Source organism: Trypanosoma cruzi, genomic scaffold (genome assembly GCF_000209065.1).
Source record: "Trypanosoma cruzi strain CL Brener 1047053516349 genomic scaffold, whole genome shotgun sequence".
Taxonomy (NCBI): domain Eukaryota; phylum Euglenozoa; class Kinetoplastea; order Trypanosomatida; family Trypanosomatidae; genus Trypanosoma; species Trypanosoma cruzi.
The window spans coordinates 1-13,748 of record NW_001849264.1 but is presented as its reverse complement, the minus strand read 5'-3'; the positions used below and the strand labels follow the sequence as shown (position 1 = coordinate 13,748).

General features: G+C 56.2%; 2 protein-coding genes and 1 pseudogene across 2 annotated transcripts, besides 5 other annotated features; all 3 read left to right on the top strand.

Annotated features, from left to right (window-relative positions):
* Positions 1–13,748: part of a sequence feature (areas not merged during assembly with more than two copies in the genome that could not be assigned to a particular haplotype) that runs on past the window's edge.
* Positions 4,707–4,730: a microsatellite.
* Positions 6,001–6,032: a microsatellite.
* On the top strand, positions 6,219–6,806 carry Tc00.1047053507699.64 (mucin TcMUCII, putative; the record flags this gene model as incomplete). The annotated part of the gene is made up of 1 exon (XM_810910.1): positions 6,219–6,806. The coding sequence occupies one exon, from the start codon at positions 6,219–6,221 to the stop codon at positions 6,804–6,806; it is 588 nt and encodes a 195-aa protein (XP_816003.1).
* Positions 6,613–6,694: a microsatellite.
* Tc00.1047053507699.37 lies at positions 7,369–8,916 on the top strand (annotated as a pseudogene).
* Positions 7,686–7,805: a microsatellite.
* Positions 12,475–13,449, top strand: Tc00.1047053507699.10 (mucin TcMUCII, putative; the record flags this gene model as incomplete). Its single annotated transcript, XM_810902.1, has 1 exon — positions 12,475–13,449. One exon carries the CDS (start codon positions 12,475–12,477, stop codon positions 13,447–13,449), a length of 975 nt encoding a protein of 324 aa, XP_815995.1.

Sequence of the window (13,748 nt, the reverse complement as noted above, 5' to 3'; positions counted from 1 at the left end):
AACCTGCGCGAGGCGAAGGCTCAGGCGGAGGTCTCCGCTTCCAGTCCGTCCGACAATTGCGTGTGTTATCAAACATGGAGAGCCGCACGCAGGCGGACAACATGGAGCGGCGGTATATTTGCTTCTAGGAGTGCGGATTCCCGCTGAACTTTGCTCGCAACTTCTCTGACAATGCGTGCCAGACCTGCGTACGTCTTTTGCGTCTCATTCTTTGCTGAATCCTTTGCTAGTTCCCATATGAGCTCGCTGCCGTAGCGTAATTTGGATGCGCCGTATCCGATGATGAACGTGCGTGGGTCATGTGGAGATGGCCCCGCCACTTTATGCGCAATGCGGCGTAGCTGCGACATCCGTCGCGATGTGGCCGCACAGTGCTTGGAGGTTGCCACATTTGCCGTCAGTTGCGGATCGAGGTCCATGCCAAGAAGCTTCGTAGTTCGCGACGCCCCCATGGTGATGACTGGAATTTTACATCCAGCCACTTCCAGGGGCCACTTTCCTTCACGATCATAGTTTGACTCCGTGTGCGTGGAGAGTGTGGGCCAAGCGGCTTTGCACTTTGACGGGTTGATGGCCAGGCCATTTTACTGACCCCGCGCGTGCAGTTTTTCGAGGACCGTGTTGGCTGCAGGAATGGTGTCTTCCCGAGAGTGGCCGTTGATTACAATGGAGAGATCATCCGCGTGCATGTCTGCTGTGACGCCTGAGAAGCCGTTCAGCAGATTGAGAGGTGGGTGTGCGTAAAGGGAGAACAAAAATGTGTTCCCAATACGGACCCCTGAGGAACTCCTCGCAGCGTGGAAGACCGATCGCTGTGTCTGTTGCCAACTCGTGTCTTCGCGTAGCGGCCACGCAGAAAGTTTCTAAGCCACCTTCTACAGTTCACCCCCGGAATATTGGCCGGCAAGCGACTGAGGACTCGATGATCTATGAACTCAAAGGCCTTGCTAGAGTCAACCAGCACCAACGGAGCCCGATGGGGTCTGCAGTGGAGCTGGCTTCCAACACCGCTCTTTCTGGGAGGGTTCACTTGGAAGTAATCGTTTCTGTTATGCTCAAATTCGTTTATCAGGTGTGCCAGCTGCATCGTCGTGGTACGCATACTACGGCACGAATACTGGTGCGGACGAGGCGTCCACAGCCAAAGCAGTCTCCTCAATGCCATTTTCTCAGCAACCTTACCCACGATTGAAGGAAGGCTGATTGGTCGATATGACTCCGTTGGCGCCGGCAAATGACCGGGTTTCAGGACTGGGACGATGGTGGCTCGTCGCCACTGGACCGGAATCGTGCCGGCTGTCCGGCTGTGGTTGATGCGACGGAGAGGGAATCGGAGACACTTCGTCGAAGGATGTCGTAGCGCCTCGCTGTAGACTTCGTTTGGTCCGGGGCCTTGCCGTACGGTGTGCTACGCAGCGCTGCACGCAGTTCCGCTTGATTAAAAGAGGCAGCCAGAGAGAGGGGAGAGAAGGAACCTATCGAAGATGAGGCGGCCGACTCGTTGTTGTTCTGCGGCCTAAGAAGGGGAGGGAGAAGAAATACACAAAGACTTGTTTTCCCCGTTATTTCCCGTTGGAAAACCCAATCGCCTTGCGAGGTGGGGAGGAATCCAAGATTGAGTGCATCCGCTGCTCTCCTTGCTGTCCTGAAATTATTCTTGCGGCCATCGTACATCAACGCCGTTGTGGGAGATGGAACTGATGTCTTTTTACGTCCGGAATCGTTTTTTTTAGGCGAGTGGTTTGCCTGGGTTTAACTTTCTGATGCGACGCCGATATTTGCTGCGCGAGCGCTCACGGAGTAGGAGGAAGAATTGGCTCCTTGTCCGTTGCGTCTCTGCTTCACGGTCGGGCGTCGGTAACTGCAGACGGCGGGCCTTGCTGTCGGTAGCAATCCGCTCTGCTTTCGCAAGGGTGTCACCCCGGAGCTTGGGATCATCCTTGTGCACGCCGCGGGGTCAATTTTGTCGAGGTGAAACTGCAAGCGCTCTCGTAAAAGCTTTAATGCCGGTTGATTGCTTTTTATGGTCGCATGCTGGAAGTTGTGCGTCGAGGTCGTTGGCGAAGGACTCCCACTTGGAATTCCACCAGCTGTAGAAAACTCGACGTACCGAAGTGGGTGCCGAGGGTATGGTATCCTTAAATGCCTGATGCAGCGTGAATGTCAACACATAGTGGTCACTGAGCGGCGGCACATTGGCTGTCCAGTCGGACACGGTAAGATGCCTGGACCATGTCCGGTCGATACAGGATCTCTCTCTTGCACCACGAGCATACTTTGTTTCACCAGGGGTGTTAACCAAGGCGGGTCCTGCATCCGTGCGCGGTTGCATAAAATTCTACAGCGGAGTTGCTTGGAGGGGTCTCCAGGAAGGGCTCCCACCGTGGGCGACGCACGTTGAAATCTCCACACGGAATGAGCGGCGACGAGACCGAGAGGCAGTTCAGCAACCGCCTAAAGGTTGTGTGAGTTGCGGCGGTGGTCTCATATAGGCACTCGCCACAATAAGATCACGGTTCTGGCCCAGCGCGACCCGGACCACCACCACTTCGAGGCTGGAATCACGTTGAGGAGTGATGAGGGGCATACGCTTGGAGCGGAGGTTTTTCCTCACCAGCGCCGCTGCAACACCTTCCTTGCGGATACGTGATTGTGCATGGAGCAAATACTCTCCAGTATGCATGCTGGCGATCTGCTCCGACGACTTCCAGGTCTCCTGGATGGCTATCATGTCTGCTCCTTGCGCCGTTATTGTTGCGAGTTTGGCCGGCGTCAGTGAGGGAACGGTCATCTGGAGTGCTGCTATGGGGCTCGGGCTCCGCTCAACGTCTCCGCCTCGCAGTAGCTTTTGCCTCTGTGCGTCACTTACGGCACGCAGACGACATGTGTAGCGCTGGTAAGCGCCGACGAAATCCGGCAGCAGTGAAACCCGCTCGTCCGTCGCATCGTCTGAATCCCACTTGCTGCGATCCCCACTGCTGTCCGCACACTTCGTGCTTGTGTGCCCCCTGGTGACCGGGATATGGTTTGGCCCTTCGCGCTGTATGCGCTTGAATTGTCCTTTCGCGACTCTTCGCTTGTCTTGGCACCTGGCCCCGGCGGTGTATTGAATGCGTTGCTGCGCCATCTTGTACCCGCAGCCCGCTGCTCGCTCAGAACGATGAGTAGCACCTCCCTTGCTGACGGTGGCCTGCGAAGTTCCTGGGAAACGGGGGACACTACTCGCATCCGCAGACACGGGAAGAACGCATGCCGCACGGAGATTTGTCGGCCCCTCCCGCTGCTCTCTGTCCTGCTAGGAGTGAGCGAAGGACTGGTCCACCGCCGCCTGTCAGCGCTGCTGGCACGCCACCGACGTCAGCCTTTATCCACGCCACGACGCACGGTCTCCGACGTGGTGACGCCTGTGAGTGACAAAACGGCACGAGGGCTGAGCGAGCGCATCGCTGTGGAGTGTGAGCGTCGCAGGGGCGGCGTCCCGCGCTGCACCGTCGCCGTCGCCGCTCTCTCGCAGTCCCGACCGGCATCTCGACTGCGTTCGACACCGTTGACGATGGGCGACTGCTGGCTGGGCTCGGCGGGCTCCCGCGCCTGTGCTGTCGAGCCCAACACTGGTTGCGCAATCACCTGGGAGGCGGCCGCGTTGGGGTGAGTGATCGCGAGCAATGTTCACGAAAGCAGCTCCCTTTAGCCGAGGCAGCCCAATGCAGCACGTGGATAACACTGGTCCGAGGAACACTTGTTTAGACGGGTGTGAGCTGCTGCCGTGCGTGGTGCATGGACTATTTGATTGTGTGGGGAGGTGCATGGAGTGACGAATACTTCTGTTTGGCATGTCGCGGTGTGTCGGAATGATGTTCGGAAAACATGTGAGGGGTTTTTTTTGTAGTTTGTGTGTCTTCTCTGGTGGAGCCGACATGTGTGCGGGGATTGTGGCATTGCTGGCTGACGGTTCCACGTCACTTTTCAGCATTCCTGGATGTGTTGAGGAATGACGGCTGGCGACCAGCGTGTTGGCACTGCCGGTGGGAATAAGTACACGAGGAACTGGCCATTTTCTCTTTCCCATGCTGGAGCCGATGAACTGGCACGAGGGCACCGGCTGCAGGCTGCCCTGCCAGCACGTGTGAGCAGCGGATCCATGCACACACAGACGCTCATCGCAAGAGCTTGCGTGATCACAGTGGCTTTTGTGGCGTGCCTTTGTGGGCGTCAGCCCGTCGGAGAATGTGTGAAACAAACGGCTGACGAAACACGAGGAAAATAAGTGCGTGCACTGTGCCGTGTTTCGGCGTCGATGGCAGAGCGGCAGGAGGCCCGTGCTGGCAACTGAGATCTTTGCGTCGCGAGGGATGTCGGTGTTGATTTTGGATCGTCGAGGGTGAAATGAATTTGCTGCTGCCCGTGTGTGTGGCCACTCCGGCAGAGGGCGGACACAAAAGGGAAGGATGCAGGCGCTGCGTGTGTGTGCAGGTGCCATGCAACAACGTCACAACAAACATGCTGCGACTCGGTGACCCTCACATCGCTGTGGTCCTGACGAGCAGCTCAGGCACGGCCCGCATCGATGCACTTAGTGGACGGAGTGAGGCATATTTTGAGGCGCTGCAGGGAGCAGGATGTGTTGACGCAGCCACGACGTGCATGGAGTGTCACGATGGCACAGCCGGCTGTGGCTGGTGGAATAATTACTTCTCGGAGGCAACAGAGAGAGGGAGAGAGAGAGAGAGCTGCTGCTGCTGTTGGCGTCGTTGCTGCCTTTTGTGGCCTCCCATGCCGATTATTGTCTGTCCGCTGATCATGGGTGGTGTGCCTCCACTAGTGACGTCGTCTGCAGGCATTTCACAGCACCAGTGAAACACACATCACGTCGCATGCTTTGGCTGTGGATATGGTGTCGTGCGTGCAGCCGGCATTATTTTGCCCGACTCCTTTTCACTGCCTTGCGACAAATAGATGCGTCGCCGCCCGAGTCATTCACTGCAGCTCCGTGTGTTGTACTGCCGGCACAATACTCTCGTGTTGTCTGGCGCCTGGCTGACAGTCAAGCACCACTGCGTTGGGGCATGCAAGGATGTGGACTGCCGCTCACGGTGTTGGGCACCGCTGTTTGGATGCGGCAGCCACACGAGCGGATGTATTGTGGCACAATGAAATGCGTGAAATACGCGGAATCACAGCGGCTGCAATAATATCAACGGTGTGGCACCACGGAATGTGTGAGGGGGTGATGCACGATGAATCACAGTGGGCGGCATGCGAGGGAAGTGCACCGCGACGGAGCGTCACCCCGCCCTCAGCCTGCAGGAGAATGTACGCCCACAAGAATATATGGTCGAGGCACCACCAAACACACATGCCCTTCTGTGCACCAATAAATAAGAGCGAAGGTGCGTTCTGGTGCGTGGGAGTCCACTCACATATTCTCATTTCCACCGCAATAAACGGTGAGGAATCAGGTGCCACAGCAACGAAGGAGGAAATAAAAACATCTATTGCAGCACTTTTACCAGCGAGAAGCGGGAACAACACAAATTGAATTATTGGCTGCACCAACACAATAAAAATTCACAAGAGAAGGAAACAGTTGTGCACACTGCAGGAACCCCCAAAAGACGATGCAGGCATGAAGGTTTGCCCTCCGCAAAAACAATAACAACATATGCAGACACCTTCCACCCTCCAAAAAGAAACACGAATAAATGGCTGCTTTATTCCATTCCTTGCGCTTGACTTTGCGTGTGCGGCTGCTGCTGCGGTGGTGGCTGCGCTTCCCGTGGACCAACAATCCACGTGGTGTGCGGGGATCTCTCCTTTTTCAATGGTTACTTTGCTTTTGTGTTGCTGTGGGCGCTGCACCTATTCTCTTGTGTGCGTACCCTCCGTGAGGGGTGCAGACACGACGGACCGCTCTCGCCGTGTGTACATGCGGTGGAGCCTTGTGTGCCGCTCCTGTTTGCTTCTCCCTCTTCCATCTGTGTGTTGGTGTTGCGGCAGAACTGCGTGTGTGTGTGTGTGTGTGTGTGTGTGTGCCTGTTGCCGTGGATTGGAGTGTGTGTTGTGCGTGGTGTGCGGCGTACGGTGCATGCCTGGCTGCTGCCCTCTCCTCATGTGGTGTGCCCTCTGTGTGTGTCTGCCGCACCTCTCGTCTCCCCTGTTGCTCTCCATGTCCCTCACTGTGCAGATCAGCTCCACACCACTGAACGACCACACTCACGATGATGACGTGCCGTCTGCTGTGCGCCCTGTTGGTGCTTGCCCTGTGCTGCTGCCCGTCCGTGTGTGTGACAGGCACTGGTAAAGAACATGATGGGGTCAACGGTTCAACGGCTGCTCAGTCACAGGGAACAGATGTTCCAGGACCCGGTGGGACAGGGTCGCTGACACAGGCCAGTACTGGACAGACACAAAGTGTGAACCCCACATCACAAGGACCAAGTGCGGGAGCCGGTGTGCCAGGGAGTCCAGATACAGAAAGTCCGGAGCCTATTCCAAAACAGGAACAGGCACCAGGTGGGTCCGATGGGTCGTCAGGCGGGTCGGTTAACCCAAATACATCGTCAAGTTCCGTGACCGGTACGGTATCGGCACAAAATCAGAAGGAACATGCGCCAACAACAACAACCACTACTACGACAAAAGCACCAACTACCACCACCACTACGACGACGGAGGCGCCAACCACAACGACCACCCGCGCACCGTCACGTCTTCGCGAAATCGACGGCAGCCTCAGCAGCTCTGCGTGGGTGTGTGCCCCGCTGCTGCTCGCCGTATCCGCGCTGGCGTACACCGCTCTGGGCTGAAGAGGTGTATGCGGGCTGTGCGTGCCAGCACTCAACCGCGGGGACTTGTGTGCGTCTACTGTGGTCCGATGTACTAAACAGGATGAACTAATGATTGTGTATTGCTTCACTTGCTTCCGCTGCCCTGCTGTGTGCTCCTTGCCGCTCCCCGCATCCGTCACGTTGAACGCACCCCAGACACACTCATATGCATGGCACGCACACAACTGTTTGCGTGGAATCGCATTTGAGGATGGGTGTGTGCGCGCTGGAGCCATACTGTGCAGCCCTTTGTTTTGTGTGTGTTCACATTTTTTACTTCATTGCTGTTTGTTTAGCTGCGTTTTGTTTCTAATTGTTTTGTGTGTTTTCTGTTTGCTTGCTGCGGGGCGTTGTGTGTTTTTGCCCTTTCACTGATTCCAACTGCCTCATGGTGTGTGTGCGCTGCCGCTGCTGGGCTGCTGCCATTTGTGACTGTGCGGTGGCTGTGCGTGATGTAGCGGCCGTGTCTCTCATTTTGCTTCCGCTCTGCGTTGACGGGGAGTTATTTTGTGCTGAAGGCTGCAGGCAAGTGACAGGAGTGATGGCGATGATGATGACTGGCCGTGTGCTGCTGGTGTGTGCCCTCTGCGTGCTGTGGTGCGGTGCCGGCGGGGTTGATGCGAGTAATTTCGAGAACAACGCAGTTGGCGGCTGCATGGCGTCGGGAGTGTAGGATGCTAATAAATCGTACACGCCGAGCGGATGTGACAAAACTGCGCTGACGCTGCCTTTACGATCTGTCTTGTCCATCACTGCCGTTGAAGCTTCGACTGACCCATTGGTGACTGGTACAGCAGAAAATAAATCAGATTTAGCTCCAAATTCAGGTGCTGATTTCGGTGGTGCCGGTTCTCCTCCTGGTCGCGGAGGTGAAGGTGGAGGCGGTAGAGACGACGGTGCTGGCGGTCCTGGTGGCGTTGGGGGTGCCAGTGGCAGTCAAGCTCGTGGCAGCAAGGCTTCTGGTGGCGATGGTGGTGGCTCAAATGGAGGTTCTAAAGCACGTGTTGGTGGCTCTTTGAAGTCCCCTGCTTCGGATGTTAAGTCCCCATCTCCTGTTCTCGGTGATGGTGGCAGTTCTCCTGGAGCTCCTACAGGAAGTGTAGGTTCTGACGGAAGCAAAGGTTTCATTTTGGCCTCCTTTTCTTCTGGTGGTCGCAGTCAACCTGATGTTGGCAGTCCAGGTGGCGATGCATCTTTGAGCGCTCCTGTTGCTGGTGGTAATTTCCCACCCTCCATCACCGACGAGAGTGATGCCTTGGAGAAGACCGGCGCTGCGGCATCCACAAAGGGAGGGAAACCTCAAGAAGCAGGTGAGCAGTCAGAAGCAAATCGTGCACGGAACGAATTGCCCAAATTGTCGGCACCGGCGGAGTCAACACCCGAAGCACAACAAGACTCTCCCAGTAAACAAGAAAAACCAGAAAGTGAAGCTGCTGGTAGGGCTGCAACTGGAGACGAGAAACGGCGGAGTGACGCGGAGGCGCAAGGTCCTTCCACCGTGATTTCCACCGCCAGCAGCCCGCCACTACCACCGCCAGCGCCAGCAACGGTAGGAGAAGAACGACCAACAGCAGTGGCAGTTCCGGCAGGAGGAAGCCCAACAGCACAAACAGACTCACAAACTTTGACAGAAGAAAGGAAAAAAACGCCACCGTCACCAAACAAAAAGGAGCCTGAAGAGACGGAGCCTACTTCTGGAGATGGTGTGGCAGAGCAACAGGGTCAAGGCACTGTTTTACCGGATCTGAAGGGTGGACCTACCGGCAGCCCGGCGGAAGTAACGGCATCATCCAACTCTACAAGTGGCAGTGGTGATGGCCAGAGTAAGGCGGATGGGAATGACGACAACAGCAAAGGGCCCAACCCCAGAGGGCCACACAACGACCCCGAAGCCACTCATACCAACGTTGCGCCCACAGCCAGTGAGACAAACCCACGGACAGCGAAAGCAGCAGCTACCGCCAGAACAGATGGTACGGCAACGCCTGGCAGCAGTGACGGCAGCACCGCGGTCTCCCACACCACCTCCCCTCTTTTGCTTCTTTTTGTTGTTGCGTGTGCGGCTGCTGCTGCGGTGGTGGCCGCGTGAGAGTGAGGGAGAGAGAGCCGTGCACCGCCCGCACACACACTCGTCCTTCTCTCTCTGTGTGTGTCCCCTTGCATGGACTCTCGCCCTCACCTCACCCCACGGAGCACACACATAATGTGCCCATTGTATATATGCATGCACACCCATGCAGGCCCGTTGGTGCTCTCTTTTGCACCACACGCACCGCTGCCGTCCTGCCTGGCTGCATGGGTGGAGCACCGTAACTGTTTTTTTGTTTCCGTTGCATTGAGTGGGCGACCTCTCTTTCTCTCCCTGTGTGTGTGTGTTTTGCTTTACGGGAGCAATGAGAGTGTGTGCGCTGGTCGTCCCACCTGTTGCTGCGCGTCCCCACTGCTGGGTGGACGCCCCCACGCTTCGGCTTTTGTTGTTGGTATTTTTTATCCTCTGCCTGTGTTGTGGTTGAGTGCACCCATCCTACTTTTTTTGATTGCTGGTTTGCTTTGACTGCGGACGCCTGATTCCTCTTTGTGTTTTCCCACATTGTTTTCTTTCTTGTTCTAAAAGTGTCAGCTACTCGTATCCTTGTAAAGCCACCACGTCCTTCTCTTTTCCACATACGCCATGCGTCAGTTGATCCACGGCACCCCACGGTCTGCAGCGCTGCTGGAGCTGCTTGTGGTGATGCCTGCGACGGGAATTGCCAGCGAGTGCTTTGCTGCCACCCTGACGTATCCTTTGCTTCCTTGACGATGTAGGGCGTACCGACGGCGCGTGGGCGTCTGTGGTGATGGTGAGGCACGTGCGTCTCAAACCGTGTGATGCGTCGCAGGTGTGCAGCGTCGTTTCGAAGCACCAATGGGCGTTTCTACTCATCATGGCGTCCACAACGGACCCGGATGGCAGCAGGTGGCACTGCGATTCCTCCTGGTGTTGCACAGCGACTTCGTTGGACGGCGCGCTTGATTGGCAGCTCTTGGGGCTTTTGTGGGAGAAGGTGGGAGGTTGAGGGCATGAGGACTGAATTGTTTTGAGTGGCAGCGTTCCGTTGACTTGCGGCCAGTCGTGGCACTCTTTTGGGGTTTGGCGGCCCGTCTCTTTTGTTTACTTCCCACTGCAGCACGTGGATAACACTGGTCCGAGGAACACTTGTTTAGACGGGTGTGAACTGCTGCCGTGCATGGTGCATGGACTATTTGATTGTGTAGAGAGGTGCATGGAGTGACGAATACTTCTGTTTGGCATGTCGCGGCGTGTTGGAATGATGTTCGGAAAACATGTGAGGGGTTTTGTGTGTAGTTTGTGTGTCTTCTCTGGTGGAGCCGACATGTGTGCGGGGATTGTGGCATTGCTGGCTGACGGTTCCACGTCACTTTTCAGCATTCCTGGATGTGCTGAGGAATGACGGCTGGCGACCAGCGTGTTGGCACTGCCGGTGGGAATAAGTACACGAGGAATTGGCCGTTTTCTCTTTCCCATGCTGGAGCCGATGGACTGGCACGAGGGCACCGGCTGCAGGCTGCCCTGCCAGCACGTGTGAGCAGCGGATGCATGCACACACAGACGCTCATCGCAAGAGCTTGTGTGATCACAGTGGCTTTTGTGGCGTGCTTTTGTGGGCGTCAGCCCGTCGGAGAATGTGTGAAGCAAACGGCTGACGGAACACGAAGAAAATAAGTGCGTGCACTGTGCCGTGTTTCGGCGTCGATGGCAGAGCGGCAGGAGGTCCGTGCTGGCAACCGAGACCTTTGCGTCGCGAGGGATGTCGGTGTTGATTTTGGATTGTCGAGGATGAAATGAATTTGCTGCTGCCCGTGTGTGTGACGACTCCGGCAGAGGACGAACACAAAAGGGAGGGATGCAGGCGCTGCGTGTGTGTGCAGGTGCCATGCAACAACGTCACAACAAACATGCTGCGACTCGGTGACCCTCACATCGCTGTGGTCCTGACGAGCAGCCCAGGCACGGCCCGCATCGATGCACTTAGTGGACGGAGTGAGGCATCTTTTGAGGCGCTGCAGGGAGCAGGATGTGTTGACGCAGCCACGACGTGCATGGAGTGTCACGATGGCACAGCCGGCTGTGGCTGGTGGAATAATTACTTCTCGGAGGCAACAGAGAGAGAGAGTGAGAGAGCTGCTGCTGCTGTTGGCGTCGTTGCTGCCTTTTGTGGCCTCCCATGCCGATTATTGTCTGTCCGCTGATCATGGGTGGTGTGCCTCCACTAGTGACGTCGTCTGCAGGCATTTCACAGCACCAGTGAAACACACATCACGTCGCATGCTTTGGCTGTGGGTATGGTGTCGTGCATGCAGCCGGCATTATTTTGCCCGACTCCTTTTCACTGCCTTGCGACAAATAGATGCGTCGCCGCCCGAGTCATTCGCTGCAGCTCCGTGTGTTGTACTGCCGGCACAATACTCTCGTGTTGTCTGACGCCTGGCTGACAGTCAAGCACCACTGCGTTGGGTCATGCAAGGATGTGGACTGCCGCTCACGGTGTTGGGCACCGCTGTTTGGATGCAGCGGCCACACGAGCGGATGTATTGTGGCACAATGAAATGCGCGAAATACGCGGAATCACAGCGGCTGCAATAATATCAACGGTGTGGCACCACGGAATATGTGAGGGGGTGGTGCATGATGAATCACAGTGGGCGGCATGCGAGGGAAGTGCACCGCGACGGAGCGTCACCCCGCCCTCAGCCTGCAGGGGAATGTACGCCCACAAGGATATATGGTCGAGGCACCACCAAACACACATGCCCTTCTGTGCGCCAATAAATAGGAGCGAAGGTGCGTTCTGGTGCGTGGGAGTCCACTCACATATTCTCATTTCCACCGCAATAAACGGTGAGGAATCAGGTGCCACAGCAACGAAGGAGGAAATAAAAACATCTATTGCAGCACTTTTACCAGCGAAAAGCAGGAACAACACAAATTGAATTATTGGCTGCACCAACACAATAAAAATTCACAAGAGAAGAAAACAGTTGTGCACACTGCAGGAACCCCAACACACGATGCAGGCATGAAGGTTTACCCTCCGTAAAAACAATAACAACATATGCAGACACCTTCCACCCTCCAAAAAGAAACACGAATAAATGGCTGCTTTATTCCATTCCTTGCGCTTGACTTTGCGTGTGCTGCTGCTGCGGTGGTGGCTGCGCTTCCCGTGGACCAACAATCCAAGTGGTGTGCGGTGATCTCTCCTTTTCATGGTTACTTTGCTGTTGTGTTGCTGTGTGCGCTGCACCTATTCTCGTGTGTGTGTATCCTCCGTGAAAGGTGCCGACACGACGGACCGCTCTCGCCGTATGTACATGCGGTGGAGCCTTGTGTGCCGCTCCTGTTTGCTTCTCCCTCCTCCATCTGTGTGTTGGTGTTGTGGCAGGGCTGCGTGTGTGTGTGCCTGCTGCCGTGGATTGGAGTGTGTGTCGTGCGTGGTGTGCGGCGTACGGTGCATGCCTGGCTGCTGCCCTCTCCTCATGTGGTATGCCCTCTGTGTGTGTCTGCCGCACCTCTCGTCTCCCCTGTTGCTCTCCATGTCCCTCACTGTGCAGATCAGCTCCACACCACTGAACGACCACACTCACGATGATGATGACGTGCCGCCTGCTGTGCGCCCTGTTGGTGTTTGCCCTGTGCTGCTGCCCGTCCGTGTGCGTCACAGCGACTGGTGAAGGTACCGATAAGGGTAGCGTTTCAACGTCCCCTGCATCAGCGGCACCAACTTCTGGGGGCGATGGTCAAGGCACGCCAGGTGTGTCCATTACGGGACAGACGTCAAGTTCCGATAACGGTACGGTACAAACTCCAGGTGAGAACGGTGCTGTAGGGTCAGAAAACCCGGGCATTGAGGAAGTGACATCAGGCACGGCAAGCGATTCCGGAAAAGTGAAAAGCCCGGAAACCGGTACGCAAGACAGTACGAGGGCCGATGCGGAAGAACCACGTGATCCGACTGTTTTGCAAGGAGCAGCAGGTGCGGCGAGCATTAATGGACAGGAATCAAGTAGAGAGGCCCGTACTTCAGACTCAGCAGACCCGGCCAAAACGGTACAGGAGCAGGCACAAATTACGGGGCCCGCTGGGCCGGGGTCGCAAAGTACGTCCAGTAAAGAACAGAAAGGAAGTGAGAGCCAAACGCCACAAGGATTAAGTTCCGGGAACGGTACTACACAAAATCCAGGTGAAAACGATGCGGTAGGGTCAAAAAAGCCGGACGGTAAGGAACCGAATTCAGGCACGACGACCGATATCGGAAAAGGGAAAGGCACGGGATCGGCTCCGTCAGCGAGTCCCGATCCAACACCTCCGGGGCCTATTACAGAAGAGCAACCAAGTGGATCCGCTAACCCAGTCCAACAAATTCAAAAGGCAAATGCGTCAACTACGACGAGCACTGCGCCAGAGGCATCAAGTACTACGACTACGGAGACGCCTAGTACTACGACCACCCGCGCACCGTCACGTCTTCGCGAAATCGACGGCAGCCTCAGCAGCTCTGCGTGGGTGTGTGCCCCGCTGCTGCTCGCCGTATCCGCGCTGGCGTACACCACTCTGGGCTAAAGTATTGTGTGCGGGCTGTGCGTGCCAGCACTCAACCGCGGGGACTTGTGTGCGTCTGCTGTGGTCCGATGTACTAAACAGGATAAACCAATGATTGTGTTTTGCTTCACTTGCTTCCGCTGCCCTGCTGTGTGCTCCTTGCCGCTCCCCGCATCCGTCACGTTGAACGCACCCCAGACACACTCATATGCATGGCACGCACACAACTGTTTGCGTGGAGTCGCATTTGAGGATGGGTGCGTGCGCGCTGGAGCCATACTGTGCAGCCCTTTGTTTTGTGTGTGTTTACATTTTTTACT